Genomic DNA, 26861 nt, shown 5'->3' with positions numbered 1-26861 from the left:
CTGCTATCTAATTTGCATCCTTCTCTTGGTATCCTTTGTGAAACACATATCAAGGTATGTTAAAGGACCAGTCAACACATTGGATTTGCATAATCAAAAAAATGCAAGATAACAAGACAATGCAATAGAACTTAGTCTGAATTTCAAATGAGTAGTAGATTTTTTTATAACAAATGTCAAAGTTATGTATATTTCCACTCCCCTTGTACCATGTGATAGCAATCAGCCAATCACAAATGCATATACATATAGTCTGTGAATTCTTGCACATGCTCAGTAGGATCTGGTGACTCAAATTGTAAATATAAAAGACTGTGCACATTTTTTTTAATGGAAGTAAATTGGAAAGTTGTTTAAAATTACATGCTGTATCTGAATCATGAAAATTTAATTTAACCTGAGTGTCCCTTTAAGGAGCAACATTGCACTACTGGGAGCTAGCTGCTGATTGATGGCTGCAAATATATGCTCTTCTCATTGGGTCACCAGATGTGTTCAGCTACCTCCTAGTAGTGTATTGTTGCTTCTTCAACTATACATCAGACTCCACCAGTGACCTATCCTAGTAGTTATCATAGTTATCTGGTGTTAAAGGGACAGTATACCCTAAAATTGGTTTCAATAATGTGTTTTCAATACTTAGAGAAAATAATTGAAAATAAACACTTCAGTATCTCTGTCGCACACACAATACTGGGATCATAATTTATTTTAAACCGTCTAGTTTACATAGTTTTTCTAAATCTGAAAAAGTAATCAAAGATGGGGATACAGTAGGCAAAATCAGCTATTTCAAATTATGAAATAAAAGGTAAAGGAGATCAATGTAATGTAATATACTCCAGCAGGTAAAATGGATCATTGGAAACACATGCCTTCATTCAAGAACACTGAGATATAAACAAGGGGGACACATGCCTTTTCTGTGTTTGATTGAAGGCATGCATTGTGTGGCTGTAGGTTAGGGACCCAGGGAGAAAGAGACCTTGATGTGGTCCTGGGCCTATCACCATTTGGCCAAATGACTAACTCTTCCATTTTGTTTTTAATCTAGCTGTGTGCTTGCAAGAGAGTGCCAGACTTTTGTGTTGTGTTAGTTATTTTGTTTTGTAATTTTCCCTATGGGCTTTGCACCCAGACTTGTCTGGGGTTGAATGCGTGAGTCCCTGAAAACTGTGCAACTGTCTGCTAGTGCTGGGGAGCACCCAGTGCTGTGAGTTTTGCAGGATCATAGTAGGTGTACCCATTCTGGTTTGAGAGTGCAGTCCACTTCCGTGTTTTGTATGTGTCTAAGAAAATTACAAAAGGCCTGTGTCACCCTTATTTGTATTTCAGAGTGTGTGGCTGAAAGTGGCATGCATTTTGTGTCTGTAGGTTAGGGACCCAGGGAGAAAAAGAGATCTTGAAGTGGTCCTGGGCCTATCACCATTTGACCAAATGCTGTAACCAGGGTGGATTTGTGAGTGATGTTGTTGTGGTGAGTTTTGCAGGGTCATGGGATGTGTACCCAGTCTGGTTTGAGAGTGCAGTCAATGTTTGAGTTTTGTATGTGTCTAGGGAAATTACAAAGGGCCTGTGTTACCCTTGTTGGTGTCTCATTGTTTTTGGTTGAAAGCGTGCACTGTGTGGCTGTAGGTTAGGGACCCAGGGAGGAAGAGACCTTGACGTGGTCATGGGCCTATCATGATTTGGTTAAATGCTGTAACCAGGGTGGATTTGATTTAAATCAAATTGTTTTAAATCAATATTTAAATCACTAGCAGTAAGACTCAATGTAAATAAATTGAAATCATGGTTTTCTACATAAAGGTTTCATTTTTAGTAGAATAACCTTTCAGTTTATTTTCCAGTTATATCAGAAAATTACTGATTTAGTTATATACCCTTACAAATACATAGATCATTGCAATTTATGACATTATTAGGACGTGAACTATCTTTAGTTTAATAAGTTCATATATGATCAACTTTTCAGCTGTACTTTATTGAAAGGAGATAAAAAAAATATGGATTACCTTAAAGTGATGGTAAACTACAGTACTGTGCAAAAGTCTTAGGCCACTATTAGATTTGTTATTTTAGCAATGGCACGATGACCATTGACTATATATAAATATTTATCAGTCTCTTTATTAGAATATAACCGGAAAATACAGGATACTTGTATGCAGTATTAAAAAAACCAGAAAATAAAAAACAGCTTCTATAGGGTAAAGTGGCAAGTATTTAGTGTGTCCTCCTATTACACTTCAGCGATAGCAGGAACCTGACTCTCATAAACCTAAATTGAATGCTAGCACCTGTCCTACTATTGCATGTCAAATTGACTGCTGTGAAAAAGTTTGTGCAAGAAATGCTTGAGCATTACATACACGTGGTATGAAATTAATGAATTGGAAGCTTGCTAATAAGACCAACTTTCAATCACATAATTATATTCAAAATTCCAAAGACCACAGCATTTGACAGCCATAAAATCGTTTGCACAGTATTGTAAGTCATGACTGTAATACATCAAACTACATCTAAATAAATAAAAAAGATAGGACTATACAAAGTGATTGTATGTCCAAAAAGAGAAAGAGGTGCGCGTATTTCATGCTACTCCTTATGAAATATTGAAATTGTAATAAGATGTATTGCTATAAAATTATTATGAAAAAAATAATAATATATTATATGATGATGTTCAAATTCGAGAAAAAGGTATTGATATTGTTATATGATAATAATCAACAAATTCGAATACAAAGATATTATTAATGGTAATGGTATTACCCTCACAGATGGTATAACTAATTCCTTACAAGTGGTAACCATATTGGCCGCAAGTGAAAACAAATATAATTCCAAAATGACCACGAGTGTATAATATATATATAAATAAATATGTATACTTAAACACAGTCCTTGGTGGTATGTAAACAAATGTCCATAGGTGCAAATGATGTCATAAAACGGTGGTCCAAAATGCTCCAAACGGATAGCGGCTCTCTCCACAATAAGCAATGACAGTATCCCTTGTCCTAAAAAGACAAAGAAGAGGCGCTCTGGTGCAGATAAACCTAAAGAAATGCGAGCTCATCCACTGTATTACAAACTTGGTACTCACAAGTGTGTTTGCACATCTAGTGCAATACTGAACAAGCCGAAGCTTCAGAGCCGCTCGGCTGACTCACTCGATCCCGGTCAGCTGCTTACAGCGATCACGCCCCTGTAGAGGATAGGAGGAAAGAACACCCTTGGTGCAGATTACCCCGACCAATGTCGGGACAAACAACAATTAGCTGAGAATTAATACTCACAAACGAGTTTGCACAATCAGTGCAATATCAAGCGGACCGAAACTTTATGAGCCGTTCGGCTGACTCCCTTCAGATAAAACAGCTGCTCCCCAGATTGCAGGATCAATGTTCAGGGCTAACTGACGCACTTGTAAACAACACTGCTCCAGGGAGATACACAAACTCTATAGCTCTTGCTATTCCAATAGGGGTAGGTGGAGGCAAAACTTGTGGTTGCTGTACTTAAGAGCTTTAAGTAGAGAATGATATGTACAAGCAAGGTAGAACAAGTATAAAACTTTTATTAAAAACATTAAAATGCTTCGCTACGCGTTTCTCGGCTGCAATGCCGTTTCATCAGGCTACATAAATTTGTGAACTACCTTGCTGTCTTAAAAGAGCTATACTAGCCAATCAAACATGAACAAACGTTGCACGCCCACATTACACATATGTGCTAATAAAATTAAAGGATTGCCTATGACGTGGGTTGTGAGACTAACAAAATATAAATTCTGTTCTCGATGATCTTTAGACATTGAACAAAAAAATATATAGTAAACAATAAACATATACATATAAATGTGACATATATACTATATCTGACAGATGATAACATTGATATATTGTATAAAGTCTATACATAACATTGCATTATTTTGGGTTACACTTTGAACGATGTTATAAACATTTATATACAAAAAGAAACTTTGTGCATAAATAATATTTACCACACAACATGTAAGAATTCATTCATTTGTATGATGTTACTAAGTGATGCGTAATGAATAATATAGTACTGTACCAACTAATCATCTCTATGAATAATGGTGTATGTATACTATTTCTATATATAACTATATTAGTGATAGGTCAATATCATATATCGCTAAACGTGAAAATAATGTAACTTGTTTTACATTTAAATTTAAAATCATAATATCATAAACCTAGGTGATTGGGACAAATAATGATAATAAATTCGTAATATCTCTGATGTGATGTAATTAAAGTATAGATTTCAACACTCGAACTAATGGTAAATAGATTCTAAAATACTATTATAGAGGGTAATAGTTGTGTCTATACTGAAATTATGCTGAAATAACATGGGGATAAGGTAAAGAAGTGATCTTATATGTTAAGACTGGTGACATAATAGTGGGGTGTTCGTGAGCAAATGATATCCGTGATATTATATATTTTTTGTGGATCCAATAGTAACATTCATTAGATAACACATCCAATATATAAATTTATTATGAGTACAATTAGTTACTATTGGATCCACAAAAAATATATAATATCACGGATATCATTTGCTCACGAACACCCCACAATTATTTCACCAGTCTTAACATATAAGATCACTTCTTTACCTTATCCCCACGTTATTTCAGCATAATTTCAGTATAGACAGTGGACACAACTATTACCCTCTATAATAGTATTTCTCTTGTTAAGTGTATCCAGTCCACGGATCATCCATTACTTATGGGATATTAACTCCTCCCCAACAGGAAGTGCAAGAGGATTCACCCAGCAGAGCTGCTATATAGCTCCTCCCCTAACTGCCATTACCAGTCATTCTCTTGCACCCAACGAATAGATAGGATGTGTGAGAGGACTGTGGTGATTATACTTAGTTTCATACCTTCAATCAAAAGTTTGTTATTTTATAATAGCACCGGAGTGTGTTATTCCTTCTCTGGTAGAATTTGAAGAAGAATCTACCTGAGTTTTTCTATGATTTTAGCCGGAGTAGTTAAGATCATATTGCTGTTTCTCGGCCATCTGAGGAGAGGTAAACTTCAGATCAGGGGACAGCGGGCAGATTAATCTGCAAAGAGGTATGTAGCAGCTTATTATTTTCTGACAATGGAATTGATGAGAAAATTCTGCCATACCTATATAATGTAAACTCAGCCTTAAATGCAGTAGCAGCAACTGGTATCAGGCTGTCATGTATGTATATTTTACACTTCAGTATTCTGGGGAATGGCACTTCACTGGAATTATACTGTATGCATAAAACTTTAGCCTAATTTGCAGGGACTAGCAACAGGCTTTTTAATAACACTCAATTTATTAATGTTAAACGTTTTTTGCTGGCATGTAAAATCGTTTAATTTTCTGAGGTACTGGGTGAAAAAATGTTTTGGGCACTATTTTTTTCCACTTGGCAGTCGTTTTATTTAATTTATGACAGTTTACTGATCTCTCTCACTGTTATGTGTGAGGGGGAGGGGCCTTTTTGGCGCTTTTGCTACGCATCAAAAAATTCAGTCAGAAGTTTATTGTCTTCCCTGCATGATCCGGTTCATCTCTACAGAACTCAGGGGTCTTCAAAACTTGTTTTGAGGGAGGTAATCACTCACAGCAGAGCTGTGAGATTGTAGTTGACTGTGATAAAAAAACGTTTATTTCTGTATTTTTTTTTTTTTTCTGCTATCAGGGTTAGTTATCCTTTGCTAATGGGAGCAATCCTTTGCTAAAATTGTGTTTTTTTACAAAGATTTGATGCTATAACTTTTCAGTTTATTAATTTTCAACTGTCATAACTTTTTCTGTGCTTCTTATAGGCACAGTAGGTTTTCATATTATAGTAAATTACTTGAAAAGTATTTCCAAGTTGCTAGTTTATTTGCTAGTGTGTTAAACATGTCTGATTCAGAGGAAGATAGCTGTGCTATATGTGCTAAAGCCAAAGTGGAGCCCAATAGAAATTTATGTACTAACTGTATGATGCTACTTTAAATAAAAGTCAATCTGTACAAATTGAACATATTTCACCAAACAACGAGGGGAGAGTTATGCCGACTAACTCGCCTCACGTGTCAGTACCTGCATCTCCCGCTCGGGAGGTGCGTGATATTGTAGCGCCGAGTACATCTGGGCGGCCATTACAAATCACATTACAGGATATGGCTACTGTTATGACTGAAGTTTTGGCTAAATTACCAGAACTAAGAGGTAAGCGTGATCACTCTGGGGTGAGAACAGAGTGCGCTGATAATATTGGGGCCATGTCAGACACTGCGTCACAATTTGCAGAACATGAGGACGGAGAGCTTCATTCTGCGGGTGACGGTTCTGATCCAAACAAACTGGATTCAGATATTTCAAATTTTAAATTTAAGCTGGAAAACCTCCGTGTATTACTAGGGGAGGTGTTAGCGGCTCTGAATGATTGTAACACAGTTGCAATACCAGAGAAAATGTGTAGGTTGGATAAATATTTTGCGGTACCGGCGAGTACTGACGTTTTTCCTATACCTAAGAGACTTACTGAAATTGTTACTAAGGAGTGGGATAGACTCGGTGTGCCGTTCTCACCCCCTCCGATATTTAGAAAGATGTTTCCAATAGACGCCACCACACGGGACTTATGGCAAACGGTCCCTAAGGTGGAGGGAGCAGTTTCTACTTTAGCTAAGCGTACCACTATCCCGGTGGAGGATAGCTGTGCCTTTTCAGATCCAATGGATAAAAAGTTAGAGGGTTACCTTAAGAAAATGTTTGTTCAACAAGGTTTTATATTGCAACCTCTTGCCTGCATTGCGCCTGTCACGGCTGCAGCAGCATTTTGGTTTGAGTCTCTGGAAGAGACACTTGAATCAGCTCCATTAGATGAGATTACACACAAGCTTAAAGCCCTTAAGTTAGCTAACTCATTTATTTCAGATGCCGTAGTACATTTAACTAAACTTACGGCTAAGAATTCCGGATTCGCCATTCAGGCACGCAGAGCACTGTGGCTAAAATCCTGGTCAGCTGACGTTACTTCTAAATCTAAATTGCTTAATATACCTTTCAAAGGGCAGACCTTATTCGGGCCCGGGTTGAAAGAAATTATCGCTGACATTACAGGAGGTAAAGGCCATGCCCTGCCTCAAGACAGAGCCAAACCTAAGGCTAGACAGTCTAATTTTCGTTCCTTTCGTAATTTCAAAGCAGGAGCAGCATCAACTTCCTCTGCACCAAAACAGGAAGGAGCTGTTGCTCGCTACAGACAAGGCTGGAGACCTAACCAGTCCTGGAACAAGGGCAAGCAGGCCAGGAAACCTGCTGCTGCCCCTAAGACAGCATGAATCGAGGGCCCCCGATCCGGGAACGGATCTAGTGGGGGGGCAGACTTTCTCTCTTCGCCCAGGCTTGGGCAAGAGATGTCCAGGATCCCTGGGCGTTAGAGATCATATCTCAGGGATACCTTCTAGACTTCAAACTCTCTCCCCCAAGAGGGAGATTTCATCTGTCAAGGTTGTCAACAAACCAAATAAAGAAAGAGGCGTTTCTACGCTGCGTACAAGATCTTTTATTAATGGGAGTGATCCATCCGGTTCCGCGGTCGGAACAAGGACAAGGGTTTTACTCAAATCTGTTTGTGGTTCCCAAAAAAGAGGGAACTTTCAGGCCAATCTTGGATTTAAAGATCCTAAACAAATTCCTAAGAGTTCCATCGTTCAAAATGGAAACTATTCGGACAATTTTACCCATGATCCAAAAGGGTCAGTACATGACCACAGTGGATTTAAAGGATGCTTACCTTCACATACCGATTCACAAAGATCATTACCGGTATCTAAGGTTTGCCTTTCTAGACAGGCATTACCAGTTTGTAGCTCTTCCATTCGGATTGGCTACGGCTCCGAGAATCTTCACAAAGGTTCTGGGTGCTCTTCTGGCGGTACTAAGACCGCGAGGAATTGCGGTAGCTCCGTACCTAGACGACATTCTGATACAAGCTTCAAGCTTTCAAACTGCCAAGTCTCATACAGAGTTAGTACTGGCATTTCTAAGGTCGCATGGATGGAAGGTGAACGAAAAGAAGAGTTCTCTCTTTCCACTCACAAGAGTTCCCTTCTTGGGGACTCTTATAGATTCTGTAGAAATGAAGATTTACCTGACAGAAGACAGGTTAACAAAGCTTCAAAATGCATGCCGTGTCCTTCATTCCATTCAACACCCGTCAGTAGCTCAATGCATGGAGGTGATCGGCTTAATGGTAGCAGCAATGGACATAGTACCCTTTGCACGTCTACATCTCAGACCGCTGCAATTGTGCATGCTAAGTCAGTGGAATGGGGATTACTCAGACTTGTCCCCTACTCTGAATCTGGATCAAGAGACCAGAAATTATCTTCTATGGTGGCTTTCTCGGCCACATCTGTCCAGGGGGATGCCATTCAGCAGGCCGGACTGGACAATTGTAACAACAGACGCCAGCCTACTAGGTTGGGGCGCTGTCTGGAATTCTCTGAAGGCTCAGGGACAATGGAATCAGGAGGAGAGTCTCCTACCAATAAACATTCTGGAATTGAGAGCAGTTCTCAATGCCCTTCTGGCTTGGCCCCAGTTAACAACTCGGGGGTTCATCAGGTTTCAGTCGGACAACATCACGACTGTAGCTTACATCAACCATCAGGGAGGGACAAGAAGCTCCCTAGCAATGATGGAAGTATCAAAGATAATTCGCTGGGCAGAGTCTCACTCTTGCCACCTGTCAGCAATCCACATCCCGGGAGTGGAGAACTGGGAGGCGGATTTCTTAAGTCGTCAGACTTTTCATCCGGGGGAGTGGGAACTTCATCCGGAGGTCTTTGCCCAAATACTTCGACGTTGGGGCAAACCAGAGATAGATCTCATGGCGTCTCGACAGAACGCCAAGCTTCCTCGTTACGGGTCCAGATCCAGGGATCCGGGAGCGGTTCTGATAGATGCTTTGACAGCACCTTGGACCTTCGGGATGGCTTATGTGTTTCCACCCTTCCCGATGCTTCCTCGATTGATTGCCAGAATCAAACAGGAGAGAGCATCAGTGATTCTAATAGCACCTGCATGGCCACGCAGGACTTGGTATGCAGATCTAGTGGACATGTCATCCTGTCCACCTTGGTCGCTACCTCTGAAACAGGACCTTCTGATCCAGGGTCCCTTCAAACATCAAAATCTAATTTCTCTGAAGCTGACTGCTTGGAAATTGAACGCTTGATTTTATCAAAACGTGGTTTTTCTGAGTCAGTTATTGATACCTTAATACAGGCTAGGAAGCCTGTTACCAGAAAGATTTACCATAAGATATGGCGCAAATACTTATATTGGTGCGAATCCAAGAGTTACTCATGGAGTAAGGTTAGGATTCCGAGGATATTGTCTTTTCTACAAGAAGGTTTAGAAAAGGGTTTATCCGCTAGTTCCTTAAAGGGACAGATTTCAGCTCTGTCCATTCTTTTACACAAACGTCTGTCAGAAGTTCCGGACGTTCAAGCTTTTTGTCAGGCTTTAGCTAGGATCAAGCCTGTGTTTAAAACTGTTGCTCCACCATGGAGTTTGAACTTAGTTCTTAATGTTTTACAGGGGGTTCCGTTTGAACCCCTTCATTCCATTGATATCAAGTTGTTATCTTGGAAAGATAACAACTTGAGTCTCTGAGTTATCTGCCTTACATTGTGATTCTCCTTATCTGATTTTTCATTCAGACAAGGTAGTTCTGCGTACTAAACCTGGGTTCCTACCTAAGGTGGTCACTAACAGGAATATCAATCAAGAGATTGTGGTTCCATCTTTGTGTCCTAATCCTTCTTCGAAAAAGGAACGTCTGCTACACAATCTAGATGTAGTCCGTGCCCTGAAATTTTATCTACAGGCAACTAAGGATTTTCGACAAACGTCTTCCCTGTTTGTCGTTTATTCTGGTCAGAGGAGAGGTCAAAAAGCTTTGGCTACCTCTCTCTCCTTTTGGCTTCGTAGCATAATACGGTTAGCCTATGAGACTGCTGGACAGCAGCCTCCTGAAAGAATTACAGCACATTCTACTAGAGCTGTGGCTTCCACTTGGGCCTTTAAGAATGAGGCTTCTGTTGAACAGATTTGCAAGGCTGCAACTTGGTCTTCTCTTCATACTTTTTCTAAATTTTACAAATTTGACACTTTTGCTTCTTCGGAGGCTGTTTTTGGGAGAAAGGTTCTTCAGGCAGTGGTTCCTTCCGTATAAAGAGCCTGCCTGTCCCTCCCGTCATCCGTGTACTTTAGCTTTGGTATTGGTATCCCATAAGTAATGGATGATCCGTGGACTGGATACACTTAACAAGAGAAAACATAATTTATGCTTACCTGATAAATTTATTTCTCTTGTAGTGTATCCAGTCCACAGCCCGCCCTGTCACTTTAAGGCAGGTAATTTTTCCATTAAACTACAGTCACCACTGTACTCTATGGTTTTCCTTTCTCTGCATGTTTTCGGTCGAATGACTGGTAATGGCAGTTAGGGGAGGAGCTATATAGCAGCTCTGCTGGGTGAATCCTCTTGCACTTCCTGTTGGGGAGGAGTTAATATCCCATAAGTAATGGATGATCCGTGGACTGGATACACTACAAGAGAAATAAATTTATCAGGTAAGCATAAATTATGTTTTTAGAATCTATTTACCATTAGTTCGAGTGTTGAAATCTATACTTTAATTACATCACATCAGAGATATTACAAATGTATCATCATTATTTGTCCCAATCACCTAGGTTTATGATATTATGATTTTAAATTTAAATGTAAAACAAGTTACATTATTTTCACGTTTAGCAATATATGATATTGACCTATCACTAATATAGTTATATATAGAAATAGTATACATACACCATTATTCATAGAGATGATTAGTTGGTATAGTACTATATTATTCATTACGCATCACTTAGTAACATCATACAAATCTATGAATTCTTACATGTTGTGTGGTAAATATTATTTATGCACAAAGTTTCTTTTTGTATATAAATGTTTATAACATCGTTCAAAGTGTAACCCAAAATAATGCAATGTATAGACTTTATACAATATATCAACGTTATCATCTGTCAGATATAGTATATATGTCACATTTATATGTATATGTTTATTGTTTACTATATATTTTTTTGTTCAATGTCTAAAGATCATCGAGAACAGAATTTATATTTTGTTAGTCTCACAACCCACGTCATAGGCAATCCTTTAATTTTATTAGCACATATGTGTAATGTGGGCGTGCACCGTTTGTCCATGTTTGATTGGCTAGTATAGCTCTTTTAAGACAGCAAGGTAGTTCACAAATTTATGTAGCCTGATGAAACAGCATTGCAGCCGAGAAACGCGTAGCAAAGCATTTTAAAGTTTTTAATAAAAGTTTTATACTTGTTCTACTTTGCTTGGACATATCATTCTCTACTTAAAGCTCTTAAGTACAGCAACCACAAGTTTTGCCTCCACCTACCCCTACTGGAATAGCAAGAGCTATAGAGTTTGTGTATCTCCCTGGAGCAGTGTTGTTTACAAGTGCGTCAGTTAGCCCTGAACATTGATCCTGCAATCTGGAGAGCAGCTGTTTTATCTGAAGGGAGTCAGCCGAACGGCTCATAAAGTTTCGGTCCGCTTGATATTGCACTGATTGTGCAAACTCGTTTGTGAGTATTAACTCTCAGCTAACTGTTGTTTGTCCAACATTGGTCGGGGTAATCTGCACCAAGGGTGTTCTTTCCTCCTATCCTCTACAGGGGCGTGATCGCTGTAAGCAGCTGACCGGGATCGAGTGAGTCAGCAGAGCGGCTCTGAAGCTTCGGCTTGTTCAGTATTGCACTAGATGTGCAAACACACTTGTGAGTACCAAGTTTGTAATACAGTGGATGAGCTCGCATTTCTTTAGGTTTATCTGCACCAGAGCGCCTCTTCTTTGTCGTCTTTTTAGGACGAGGGAAACTACAGCTAATATTATAATATTACAAACCATATTAATTCGATATAATGACTTATATTTTGAGATAGTTTATTAATTATTTCCTGTCCATCATCAAGCATTCCTCCGCCTCCATCAACAGCTGTGTTGAGCATTGTAGTGATTTGTGTAACGTTCATGGGATATTTCTTTATCAGACCAAACCAGGTCAGCAGTCTTCTTATCCCGGCATCAAGTGGAAAGATAAAGAAAAATCCCAGAACTAAATTTAACAGTAAAGGAATGAAGTATGACAGGCACAGCAGCAAATAGGTAGTTTAGCCCTCTGAGAAATAAGAGGCAAGGCAAAGAAGTAAGCTACACGGCAAAGCAGGAGACAGCAGCAGAAAGCCAACCAAAGTATTCAGAGCACCAAGGGGTTAAGTAATAAAAAAGCTCTCTATGCAGAGCAGGGTTCAGCAACAGATAGTCAGTCCAATCTTTCAGAGCACAAAAGGGTTAAGCAAAAGAGTGGTCACTTTTGGCAGAGCCTCCAAGGCAGAACATGCAGTAATCTCAGATGTCATTGCAGAAAAAGTAGCATGTCTGCAGAAAGAATGGGACACATGAGGAAACGATTACCACTTTATATAAAACTTTAAAAAAGAAAATGTATGCTTACCTGATAAATGTATTTCTTTTTTGACATGATGAGTCCACGGATCATCTTAATTACTATTGGGATATTCACCTCCTGGTCAGCAGGAGGCGGCAAAGAGCACCACAGCAAAGGCTGTTAAATATCACCTTCCCTCACTCCCACCCCAGTCATTCGACCTAAGTATAGGAGAGAAAGGAAGCAATAAGGTGCAGAGGTGTCTGAAGTTTAAATAACCATCCCTGTCTGTAGAACGGGGCGGGCCATGGACTCATTGTGTCAAAAAAGAAATACATTTATCAGGTAAGCATAAATTTTCTTTTCTTTTTAATGACACGATGAGTCAACAGATCATCTTAATTACTATTGGGATTCAATACCCAAGCTAGAGTAAACAGATGATAAGGGAGGGACAAGACAGGGAACCTAAACGGAAGGCACCACTGCTTGAAGAACCTTTCTCCCAAAGGCAGCCTCAGCCGAGGCAAAAGTGTCAAATTTGTGGAATTTTGAAAAAGTATGCAGAGAAGACCAGGTTGCAGCCTTGCAAATCTGTTCCACAGAAGCCTCATTCTTGAATGCCCATGAGGAAGCAACAGCCCTCGTGGAATGAGCCGTAGCTCTCTCTAGAGGCTGCTGTCCAGCAGACTCATATGCAAAACGTATGATACTTTTCAGCCAAAAAGAAAGAGAAGTAGACATAGCCTTTTGTCCCTTACGTTTTCCAGAGAAAACCACAAACAAAGCAGAAGACTGACGAAAATCTTTAGTCGTCTGCAGATAAAATTTTAAGGCACGAACCACATCCAGATTGTGCAGAAGTCGTTCCTTCTGAGAGGAAGTATTAGGGCACAAAGAAGGAACAACAATCTCCTGATTAATGTTCCAATCAGAAACAACTTTAGGAAGAAAACCTAATCTAGTACGCAAGACTACCTTATCTGAATGAAAAATTAGGTAACAAGAGTCGCACTGCAAAGCCGAGAGCTCTGAAACTCTGCGAGCAGAAGAAATAACTATATGAAATAAAACTTTCCAAGATAACAACTTAATATCTAAAGAATGCATAGGCTCAAACTGAGACTTTTGAAGAACATTAAGAACTAAATTAAGACTCCAAGGAGGAGTAACTGGTTTAAATACAGGCCTAATTCTGATCAAGGCCTGACAAAAAGATTGCACGTTTGTGAAGCAAAATAGACAAGGCAGAAATCTGCCCTTTTAGAAGAGAAGTAATGTCCTTTAAAGTGACTCCCGTGGGAGCTAGAGAGGAAGCGCAGGGCACTGCATGCGAGGGCGGTAAACTTTGGGAGGAGGGATAGCGCTACAAAAGCTCAGAGTCGATATGCTAAAAAGAAAGGATATAATAGTCTAGTGACTCTTAAGTGAGTGAATAATTATGGCTCATATATCATATTGTATATATGAATAATATTAGGTGTCCTAGTTAGGGGAAGATGTGCATATACAAGATTAGGTTAGTGATAGTTTGAATATACAATCTCTCTTCAAGTTTCACTTATTGTCTATACACCCTAAACTGATTTAGCTGGGTAAAAGTTTAGTTCACCCTAATGTGGGTGTGAGTGAGAAATTACAGCCCTAAGAAAAGGCTTTAAGGTGTGGTGTAATCGTGTAATCAAATGATTAAACAGGATAACTAGTGAAGAAATTAAAGAATTACTAAGAGGTATTGATACATATATTTAGAGGTTGTGAATACACAAATAGTATTGGTCAATGTCTCAAAGAAATTAATTCCTCCCACGGAATTGATCTGTATAAAAACTATTTTAATAAAACAGAAAGCGATGAGTATAAAAGATTTTAAAATATCCACATATTACAAATAGTTAATAAAATATAATCCTATGTGTGATGCCGGCATCTAAAATTAGGTACAAAATATAATGTGTATCTTATCGCTTTATATGCACAAGTTAAATTTGTATTATTTAGGTGTGTTAGATACAATGTATACTTTCATGACATAAATTGCTTAAAGGGACAGTCTAGGCCAAAATAAACTTTCATGATTCAGATAGAGCATGTCATTTTAAACAATTTTCCAATTTACTTTTATCACCAATTTTGCTTTGTTCTCTTGGTATTCTTAGTTGAAAGCTTAACCTAGGAGGTTCATATACTAATTTCTTAGACCTTGAAGCCCACCTCTTTCAGATTGCATTTTAACAGTTTTTCACCACAAGAGGGTGTTAGTTCACGTATTTCATATAGATAACACTGTGCTCGTGCACGAGAAGTTATCTGGGAGCAGGCACTGATTGGCTAGACTGCAAGTCTGTCAAAAGAACTGAAAAAAGGGGCAGTTTGCAGAGGCTTAGCTACAAGATAATCACAGAGGTTAAAAGTATATTATTATATCTGTGTTGGTTATGCAAAACTGGGAAATGGGTAATAAAGGGATTATCTATCTTTTAAAACAGTAAAAATTCTGGTGTAGACTGTCCCTTTAACATTAGATATGCAATGGGTTTTTCACTCTTACATAAAGACGTGTACTATTGCATTGATAGTCCCATAGGCTGCAGTGAGTATCGTAAATTGTCCTGTTACTTATGTAATAAACAAACAATCGATACCACATTAACAAGTTTCTTTGGGGAAAAACCTTATAGTATTGTCCGCTCCAAGTCGGTAAACATAAAGATCCGTCTGCTTTCCTCAGGGGGTTCAGCAGTCAGCGCTGCTTAGTAGATGCGGTCCTCAGGGGGATCGGCAGTCAGCGCTGCTTAGTAGATGCAGTTCCGGGTTAGGAAGTAAGGTGCGGTCCGTTATGACCGGTAGATATTTAGTGCTCCAGTGACCTTCCACTTGTATTGGGTGATTGCAAGTTGGTTAGTGGAAGACAAAAAATTCGGGTCATGGGACAGGAATTATACATACAGAGACTATTCCTACTTTGGGATATGTCTCAATGTACCTGTCCTAACTGGTATAGAATAATAGAAATGAATTGCACCAGCTTAGAGTGTATAGGTACAGGGTCAGCAGTCTCTCTACGCGTTTCAGCCGCCAGGGGCCTTTATCAAGGGACATTAAACACTTTGAGATGGTAATATAAAATGATAAACTGTATAAAAAAAGCTTTGCAATATACTTTCCTTATTTATTTTGTCCATTTTCCTGCAATACCTTGAGCATTTCAGTTCCTGATAGAAAGTGCAGAACACTGTTATATTCCACACAGCCATTGGCTGCACACTCTAGTGACCTATTTATAACTGTCTGTAATTGGCCACAGCAGAGAAGGTAACCTAAGTTACAACATGGCACCTCTCATTGTTTTATAGACACTAAAACTTTACACCTATTTTGTCAATATTTAAGCAGCTAATGAAACTTTAAAAAATACATCTACATATTATTCTCAGACTAATCTTTTATTTGAATACATCATTCTATCTAGCATTTATTTAGTGTTTAATGTCTTTTTAAGGTCTGTTTCTCAACTCTGTATATTTATTAAATTCACAGTTTTGAGAACTACAAAACCAAAAATATCTGATAATATCTTCTAGACAGAAAAAATGCCAAAAATAATCTTACAGAAACCTTTGGGAGAGCATGACATTAATTTACCAAAAAAAATAAACTTTACAGCCATTAATATACAGCCTCATGCTACATAATTAAAAACTATTCCTAATTTCAGAATGAATTATCTTGTTTGCTTCTTAAAGGGATAGTCTAGTCAAAAATAAAGTTTCATGATTCAGATAGGGCATGTCATTTTAAACAACTTTCCAATTTACCTTAATCACCAATTTTACTTTGTTCTCTTGGTATTCTTAGTTGAAAGCTAAACCTAGGAGATTCATATGCTAATTTTTTAGACCTTGAAGGCCACCTCTACTGTAAATGCATTTTGACATTTTTTCACCACTTGAGTTTGTTAGTTCATGTGTTTCATATAGATAACATTGAGCTCATGCACGTGAATTTACCGAGGAGTGAGCACTGATTGGCTAAAATGCAAGTCTGTCAAAAGAACTGAAATAAGGGGGCAGTCTGCAGAGGCTCAGATACAAGGTAATTACAGAGGTAAAATGTGTATTATTTTAACTGTGTTGGTTATGCAAAACTGGGGAATAGGTAATTAAGGAATTATCTATCTTTTAAAAACAACAAAAATTCTGGTGTTGACTGTCCCTTTAACAGTAAGAAAATTGAAAAACAGTCTGGTCACTAAGGGGGTTAAACAAAAACCATAGATAGATTTTTAATTAAAAAAAACAACAAAATACCATGTATTTTATTTTAAAAAAATCCTATTTAAATAAAGAAAAATTATATTTAAATAAAAAATATATAATTTAAAATATATATATTTTTATCCACCTGACTGTAACTCATTTTTTTTATTTTGCTTTTAATCTAGCTGTGTACCTGCAAAAGAGTGCCAGACTTTCTATGTGTAATAACTGGTAACTATACTGTGGGGAGAACACCAGCCCTATTACTGTTGGTACCCTTACCAAAAAAATAATATGCCTAAAAATTAATTTCCTTTAATACCCCTTTAGGTTCAATAACAACTTAAAGAGCTTAAAATGAAACCTCTTTTATACAAAATATTTTAACGTCTTATTCTGTCCCCATCAAACATGCACGCACTTTCAACCAACTAACCTTACAGCACGTCAACAGACAAATCCACCTTAAAAACAGAAGAAGTAGAGGCAGTGAGAGTGGCAGGGGAGGAGACAGGAGCTGGAAGCTGGTGCATGAGAGTGAGGAATACAGAGTCTGCTATGACACCGGCTGTGCCTCTTTGTAGTAGTGCACAGGGCAGCGGAACAGCTGAACTGCCCCGAAATAACGCGTTAGGAGCTGTGCATGGGGCTGTGTTGCCCTGCAGCCGGGGAGGCGGAGAGGACGTGTCAGGGAAACAAGCAGTGCCTTCTTATCCTCTGCAGATCTCATTGGGAGAGAGGCCCCTGGAGGGACCCGGAAGCAAAAGTGACCTGCAGCTGTAAGGAGCCTGAGTGTACGGGCACTGCTGCATGGGAAGGCTGGCACTGGGAATGGGGGATCAGCATGAGGATCTGCAGCACACCGCTAGTAGCAGCCAAGAGTTTCAAGGAGAAGAGGAAACGGAGGGCAGCCAAGGGGACCAGGAAATCTCTGAGTGTAAAAGTGCGCAGACAGACCCCTGGGTACTGCAGAGTATAGTAAATGTGGGGGTTGCCGGTGACCCCATAGAACATGACAGTACAAGGGTGAAGGACGCCCTGGGTCAGCCTCAGCCTGTGGAGCTTGGAGTCGGTGGTCATCACCAATCTGATGATCAGGGGGTAACTGATAAATCCCAAGCTAGGGAGTCAGTGTGTTTGGGTATGCCCCACTTAGGGGAACAGGGGGTCATGGGTCAACCACAGGTTAAGACACTAGAGGTCATTGATCAGTCTGCAGGTCAGAAAGAGGTCACTGGTCTTTCCCACGCAGAGGACCAAGGGTTTATTGGTCACTACCATACAGTGGAACAAGGTGTCTTTGATGAATCTCATATTGGGGAACAGGGTGTAAGGGGTTATTCCCAGGTTACAGATCAAGGGGTCATTCACTGTTGCCATGTAGGGCAGCCCAGGGTAATTGATTGTTCTGTGGGACAGCAGAAAGTGTTGTGTGCACCCCACAGAGAGGGTGTTAGAGTTGAGACACAGGACTTTCAGTGGACACCAGTGCAGGAGGTTACTCCAGCAAGGACAGTGGACAGTGAGACTAAGCAATGCCAGCCTGGAGCTGGGATGTTTACACATACTCAAGATGCACAGGGTGGCACTATTGGAAGCCCAAAAACAAAGAGGCAAAGTGTATTTTGCACTGTATACTGTGTGGAGAATGACTTTTCAGAAGGGCTTCCCCCTATGCCCCCTACTGAGCAGGGCACTATGTCTGAAGGCCCCATAAAGAGCAGTCAGCCAGTGAATGGAGAGTTAACCCTTTCCCCTGCCAGCCTGGAGCTGGAGCTTTCCCCCTTCCTGATAAACAGCAGAGGGGATTCCCTGCACAAGGTGTTGATGAGCTGCCGAGTTTGTTTAGAGGATAAACCAATCAAACCTCTTCCATGTTGCAAGAAAGGTGTCTGTGAGGATTGTCTTAAAAGATATCTCAGTTCCCAGGTAATTATACTATTTTAGTTGTGTGTCTCTAACAGTATTTTACAAACATTTTCAACCATGTGACTTATATAGAGTTTTAGTACTAAAGGAATCCATTGACCTCCAAACTCTTAGGACACATAACCCTTTGCCAGTACCCTGTAGTAACACATCACAGTCAACAATAAATACACTGCTGCTCTAAAAATCAAATCATTTAATACAAAGTCCCTTAAACTGTTATAGCTACTTCTGTCTTTTTTATGGTACACTTTTATTACAGAGTTTCTGCAGTGCCAATTTAATTTATTAGTAATTGCAGACTGATGAAAGTCAGTTACAGCTACATTGATGTTTTGCAGATTGTTGTTACAGTTGCTAAGCTTCTTTCTGCAAAGTGATGCATATGATGAGAGCCACTTTTTACTGACTCAGAAGGGTTGTTGCAATGTCACTGCAAGGACATTATACACTAGAAGTTGACATTTAAAATGTGATTATTTTTTTTTCTCAGCTGTGAGTTTGTGCACACTTCCAATTGCACAGTTTATTTTCTTGATGCTTGATTTAGGCATTTAGCTCTTGATAATTCAATGGAGAATTAAAGCATACAGTGATACATTGGGAATACTTTGGCCCTGTTTACAATCAATAAATATTTCTCAGTAACTATTAAATATAAGTCATAAAATCAAAACTTCCTTATTGTTAGAAAAACATTCTTTGTTTTCTATAAGAGTAACATATTTTCATAATAGATACAATTCTAGATGTTCTTATAAAACTTGTGTTCAGTATTTTGCAATACAATTACCCCCAGACAATTTGTGTGGATTAAGAAAAGTCTCCCACATCCTCCTCTGTGACTGGATTTTGCGATAATCACACAGGAAGTGACTCTCTAGTTTTATCTTCCTTCTGCTAAGAAAAACAACCTGTCCCAGGCAGAAAACTTAGTTTGAGATAAAGGCAGAGGATGTGGGCATTTGCTACTCTTTGTTACCAGCTTGTAATATACAAGATCCCTTGTGTTCATTTGCTTACAAGTAAAGCTGAAAGAGGTTACACGGGGTGTCCCTGGCAGTGATTGATGGACAGAGAGAGTGATTCTAGCAATATAAACATCCTAAGGAAAGCTCACAGCACATTGCTGTGTCAGTGTATCTTGTATTGCTGTCTCAAACGTTTTGAGAATATAACGTGTGTAGATGAGAAACTACAGAAAGACATTACATTTTCATGAATGTATATAAAGGAGTTATATTAAACATTGCTTAATTAGCACTTTAAAAGTATGTGAACGTGTCAACAAGTTCTCTTGATACAGAAAAACATTGTGATCCCCAGTGCAAGGGGTTAGAAGTACCCAGTTTAATAGTGTTTAAGACTGTTTAGGCAAAGCACTATTTTTCAACCAGTGTCTCAATCCCTCGTCTCTGCGAGTCAAGCCTAATTTAAAGGGACATTAAACACTAAATACATGCTAGATAGAATGATGCATTCAAAGAAAAAATAGTCCATGACTAACATGTAGATGTATTTTTTAAAGTTTCATTAGTTGTTTAAAAAGTGACAAAATAAGTGTAAAGTTTTAGTGTCTATAAAACACTGGGAGATGCCATGTTGTAACTTGTGTTACCTTCTCTGCTGTGGCCAATTATGGTCAGTTATACATAGGTCACTAGAGTGTGCAGCCAATGGTTGTGCTGTATTTAACAGTGTTCTGCACTTCCATTTCTAACAGGAACTGAAAAGCTCACAATTTCAGAATGGAATTACAGGCAAAGAGGACAAAATAAATAATGAAAGTATATTGCAGAGTTGTTTTATTATATACAATTTATCATTTTATATTACCATCTCAAAGTGTTTAATGTCCCTTTAATTAATATTTGTATTGCATTTAAAGGCACAGGACAAGCTTAAAGGGATACTAAACCCAATTTTTTTTCTTTCATTATTCAGATGGAGCATGCAATTTTAAACAACTTTCTAATTTACTCCTATTATCAAATGTCTTTGTTCTCTTAGTATCTTTATTTGAAAAGCAGGAATGTAAAACTTAGGATCCCGTCCATTTTTGGTTCAGAACCTGGGTAGCACTTGCTGATTGGTGGCTAAATGTATCCACCAATCAGCAAGCGCTACCCAGGGTACTGAGCCAAAAATGGGCCTGCTCTTAAGCTTACATTCCTGCTTTTTTAGATTAAGATACTAAGAAAACAAAGAATAATTGATAATAGGAGTAAATTAGTAAATTGATCAAAATTGCATAATCTATCTGAATCATGAAAGATAACATTTGGGTTTAGTTTCCCTTTAACATTTTAGCATGCATATGAAATGCTAATATATATTTATGTTATTTGATTTTGAAGCTAGCAGGAAATACATCTCTATGAACACTTGGGCCTTAAAGGGACATTATACACTAGATTTTTTTTTATATAAATGTTTTGTAATTGATCCATTTATATAGCCCATACAGGTGTTTTTTTGTTTTTAATGTATAGTTTTGCCTATTTTTAAATAACATTTCTCTGATTTTCAGACTCCTAACCAAGCCCCACAGTTTTAGGATAATACTGATTTATACCTACTCCAGCTTGCTCCTGTTTGTGTAAAGGGTCTTTTCATATGCAGGGGGAGTGTGCTTTTTCCCACTTGCAGTGGATGTTCCAGCTACCTTTTTAACAGAGCTAAACTGGAAGCTTCTAAGTAATTTTTTTTTAAAAACAGTTTTATACTGGATTTTTAGATCAGTATCTGTGCATATTATTCTTTATAGTAGTGTCTATTACATGCAGTTATATGAACATTGGTGTATACTGTCTCTTTAATGCCTGATTGCTGACTGGCTGATTAGCAGATCTCCTTTCATTTTATTGGAGGAGGATAAACACATATTTATTTATTTTTCTTTAAAGGAACATGAGTTTTAGTAAAAAAAAAAAAAGAAAGCCACCATTTTATATGACACAATTTGAAAAACATGTTTTATCCCTTTTAGCTGACATAAATCTTTGAAAAATGTATCACTTAAACTTGTTGCAGTATTTATTTTTTATAAATATATATTTTTTATAATTAAACTTGTTTTTATTTTCCAATAAGTTTTTATTGAGGTTACAAGGAAAAAAAAAAATACAATAGTGGTACAGTAGTAAGGTGTGGTTAGGTAATTCTTTCCATTTTACATAGTAGTCAGCCAGAAGGAAACTTAACAGCTTACTAATTAGATCTGTCAGATCCTCCAATGAGGATCCACCGTTTACTTATAACCTCAAACATTTTACAAAAAGGCAAGTTTACAAACCAACTATTAACAAAAGAAACAGTCTTTACATTATTCAGTAAAGTAAACACAGGATGATATGTCCACGACATACCCAAATAAGCTGTATTATGAGGCTCCATGGGTTATATAACAGCACATACTAGTAATTTGTGGTCATTACAAAACCAGAAATATCAATATCGACTTGCTCAAGTTATCTCTTCGAAGATAATTAAACTTGTTTTAATTTTGAACAAACAGAAGGTTTGTGTTAAAGCAATACAGGTGACCCTCGTTTTACAACGGTTCAATTTACACCGTTTCAGAATAACAACCTTTTTTTCCAGTCATGTGACTGCTATTGAAAAGCATTGAGAAGCAGTGCATTTATTAAAATAGCCAATAGGTGGAGCTGTCCGCTTGTGTTGCAGCAAAGCCAAGCAAGCTGAAATTAATCAGTTTAACCAGACCTGAGCTATCGAGCAGATTTCGAAGGAACAAGATCTTCCTGTCTATAAATCAGTCCAGATTGGAATGCATAGAAAGAACTGTTTGCAGAAAAATGCAAGTGAAGTCTGTGTTGTGTGATTATTTTATTAGGTTTATAATGCTGTTTAGCAAATGTTTTTGTTCATTTAGCTTAGTTTAATTATATATTCTATGTTGTGTGATTATTTTATTAGGTTCCTAATGCTGTTTAGCATTTAAAGTCCTAATTTCAAAGCTTTAAAAATAATGTATTCTGTGTTGCTTATGACAATTTTGAGAGGGGCCTGGAACCTATCTCCCTCACTTCCCATTGACTTACATTATAAACTGGGTTTCAATTTACAACGGTTTCGATTTACAACCATTCCTTCTTGAACCTAACCCCGGCGTAAACTGAGGGCTACCTGTACTGTTCTTAGTGAACAGTGCTCTTTCTCAGTTGTGCCACATCTGTTAAAAAAAAAAAAAAAAAACTTGAAATACATTCTAAAATACATTGACTTAGATGCAACAAAAATACTTCATGGTTTTTATATAAGTTAATGTACTTTTTACTTGCTGGTAAACTATCCCCTTTATAAAAACAAATCAGGACTGTTACCAATGTTTTAGATGGAGTTTAATTAATCAATTGTAATGAAGATGCGCTGTAACTTGCTTTTTAATCCAGATATGACATTTAAATACCCCGCACTCTGCTTGAATTTTGAAGTGGGCTGCAGAGTGCGGGGTATTTGAAGTTCATATCTAGATTAAAGGGACAGTTTACTCAAAAATGTTCTCCCCTTTAATTTGTTCGCAATGATCCACTTTACCTGCTGGAGTGTATTAAACTGTATACAAGTAGCTCCTTTACCCTTATATTGGCATTTTGAAATAGTTGATTTAGCATGTGGTATCCCCACCTATTCTGAAAGTTTGTGGCCGCAGGTCCAAGCTATAGATAAACTTTGTAAACACAGCCAGCAGAAGAAATTACACTCCCAGTGGGATATAGCAGAGATAAGGTAAAACAATGTTGATTTTCCATTGTTCTCTCCAAGTACTGGTGATTGTTTTATGGACAGACATAAGATAAAGAAACAGGTATATGTACACAATGTGATACAGTAATGAGATCTGATTATACCTACAAGCTCAACCTATTTTATTAGGTTGTGGCTTCTAAACACAAAATCAGAGCTTTAATATACACAAATAAACCTTAAAAAGCAAATCTCATACATTTTATACTCTGCAGTTGGTAAAAAAAGCAATTATAAACACATTAAGGGAAACACTATTTTACAGTATACTGTCCCTTTAAAAAGTAAGTTACAGCACATCTTCATTACAATTGATTAATTAAACTCCATCTAAAATATATTTAACATTCTGGATCGTTTTTTTTTTATAAGGGGAGAGTTGACCATCACTTTAAGGGGCCAATATTTTGGTACATTTGGCTGCATTTTCTAATTAAGTAAATTAGGTAATTGCCTAGGGGCATCTGATGTAGCAAGTTCACAACATAAATACTTAAAGGGACAGTAAACACAAAATAGTTATTGTTTAAAAAGATAGATAATGCCTTCATTATCCATTCCACAGCTTTGCACAACCAACATGGTTATATTAATATACTTTATAACCATTTAAACCTCTACATTTCTGTCTGTTTCTAAGTCCCTAAAGACAGCCCCATGATTGCATGCTTTTGTATTTGCTTTTCACATCAGGGGAAGCTAGTTCATGTGAGCCATATAGATAGCATTTTGGTGACAACCGTGGATTCTAACAACATATCACTAATTGGCTTACATGCAAGTCAATAGATAAAGTCATGTGATCACGGGGCCATCCGAAGATGCTTAGAAACAAGGTAATCACAGAGGTAAAAGTATATTCATATAACCATGTTCTGTGCAAAACTGGGAATGGGTAATAAAGGGATTATCTATCTATTAAAACAATTTGAGTTGACTGTCCCTTTAACCCCTTAACGACCGAGGACGTGCAGGGTACGTCCTCAAAAAAAAGGCAGTTAATGCCTGAGAACGTACCTTGCACGTCCTCGGTGTGGAAAGCAGCTGGAAGCGATCCTGCTCGCTTCCAGCTGCTTTCCGGTTATTGCAGTGATGCCTCGATATGGAGGCATCCTGCAATAACCCCCCTTGGCCATCCGATGCAGAGAGAGCCACTCTGTGGCCCTCTCTGCACCGGACATCGGTGGCCGGTATCGTTGGTGGGTGGGAGCAAGTCTGGGAGGCGGGTGGGCGGCCATCGATGTACCCAGTGGAGGGGGGCGGGATCGGGGGCGGGAGGGGAGGGAGCGCGCACGGGAGCGCGCGCGTGCACGGGGGGCGGCGGGCGGGCGCGTGCACGGGGCGGGAGCGGGAGGGAACCGCTACACTACAGAAAAATCAAGTTTAAAAAGTACTTGAATTAAAGTGTAAATAACAGCTAATTGATGTGGAAGGGGTGGGGGGTTGATCTTGGGGGGGGGGGGGGGGGAAGCTACACTGCAGAAAAGGGTTTTTATTTTAAAAAAAAGGCACATTATTCACTAAACTGGGTACTGGCAGACAGCTGCCAGTACCCAAGATGGCGCCCATTAAGGCAGAGGGGGAGGGTTAGAGAGCTCTTTGGTGGGGGATCAGTAAGGCTGGGGGCTAAGGGGGGATCCTACACAGCAGCATATGTAAATATGCTAAAAAAAAAAAAAAAAAAAACCCAAATATAGCTTTTATTTTAGTACTGGCAGAGTTTCTGCCAGTACTTAAGATGGCGGGGACAATTGGGGGGTGGGGGAGGGAAGAGAGCTGTTTGGGAGAGATCAGGGGGTCTCATGTTTCAGGTGGGAGGCTGAGCTCTACACTAAAGCTAAAATTAACCCTGCAAGCTCCCTACAAGCTACATAATTAACCCCTTCACTGCTAGCCATAATACACGTGTGAAATGCAGCGGCATTTGGCGGCCTTCTAATTACCAAAAAGCAACGCCAAAGCCATATATGTCTGCTATTTCTGAACAAAGGGGATCCCAGAGAAGCATTTACAACCATTTGTGCCATAATTGCACAAGCTGTTTGTAAATGATTTCAGTGAGAAACCTAAAATTGTGAAAAATTTAATGTTTTTTTTAATTTGATCGCATTTGGCGGTGAAATGGTGGCATGAAATATACCAAAATGGGCCTAGATCAATACTTGGGGTTGTCTACTACACTACACTAAATCTAAAATTAACCCTAGAAGCTCCCTACATGCTCCATAATTAACCCCTTCACTGCTGGGCATAATATACGTGTAGTGCGCAGTGGCATTTAGCAGCCTTCTAATTACTAAAAAGCAACGCCAAAGCCATATATGTCTGCTATTTCTGAACAAAGGGGATCCCAGAGAAGAATTTACAACCATTTAAGCCATAATTGCACAAGCTGTTTGTAAATAATTTCAGTGAGAAACATAAAGTTTGTGAAAAAATTTGTAAAAAAGTGAACGATTTTTTGTATTTAATCGCATTTGGCGGTGAAATGGTGACATGAAATATACCAAAATGGGCCTAGATCAATACTTTGGGATGTCTACTAAAAAAAATTATATACATGTCAATGGATATTCAGAGATTCCTGAAAGATATTAGTGTTCTAATGTAACTAGCGCTAATTTTGAAAAATAATGGTTTGGAAATAGCAAAGTGCAACTTGTATTTATGGCCCTATAACTTACAAAAAAAGCAAAGAAGATGTAAACATTGGGTATTTCTAAACTCAGGACAAAATTTAGAAACTATTTAGCACGGGTGTTTTTTGGTGGTTGTAGATGTGTAACAGATTTTGGGGGTCAAAGTTAGAAAAAGTGTGTTTTTTTCAATTTTTTCCTCATATTTTATAATTTTTTTTATAGTAAATTATAAGATATGATGAAAATAATGATATCTTTAGAAAGTCCATTTAATGGCGAGAAAAACGGTATATAATATGTGTGGGTACAGTAAATGAGTAAGATGAAAATTACAGCTAAACACAAACACCGCAAAAATGTAAAAATAGCCTTGGTCCCAAACGGACAGAAAATGGAAAAGTGCTGTGGTCATTAAGGGGTTAAACAGCATGACCCCTCTTCATTGTACTGTATTTGGGAATTTTAAATATGCAAATATTCCAAATCCAAGCAGTTTGGATAAAGGGTTTTCTACCTGTAGTATATCTATGTTGATTTAGGGAATTCACACTGGTAAATCCCCCCCCCCCCCCCGGCTCTTACACTGCTTTTGAGGATTAAAGAGGCTGATTGAATCATTTGGATACAATTCTTATGGTCTCACTCACACCGCTTACATGTTGCCTCCCCTACGG

At 38.4% G+C, this 26861-nt stretch overlaps 1 protein-coding gene across 2 annotated transcripts in view; it reads left to right on the top strand.

Moving 5' to 3' along the window:
* Window positions 1-17399: 17399 nt before the first annotated feature.
* Window positions 17400-26861, top strand: part of RNF217 (ring finger protein 217) — a 221611-nt gene continuing 212149 nt past the window's right edge. For both annotated transcript variants that reach the window (XM_053710721.1, XM_053710720.1), the window contains exon 1: window positions 17400-18778. In XM_053710721.1, the coding sequence (XP_053566696.1) occupies window positions 17660-18778 (1119 nt within the window). In that variant the 5' untranslated portion in view covers window positions 17400-17659. The remainder of the gene's footprint in view (window positions 18779-26861) is intronic.

The sequence above is a fragment of the Bombina bombina genome, chromosome 4, assembly GCF_027579735.1.
Source record: "Bombina bombina isolate aBomBom1 chromosome 4, aBomBom1.pri, whole genome shotgun sequence".
Classification (NCBI taxonomy): domain Eukaryota; kingdom Metazoa; phylum Chordata; class Amphibia; order Anura; family Bombinatoridae; genus Bombina; species Bombina bombina.
This window is presented reverse-complemented; position numbering and strand designations above follow the sequence as displayed.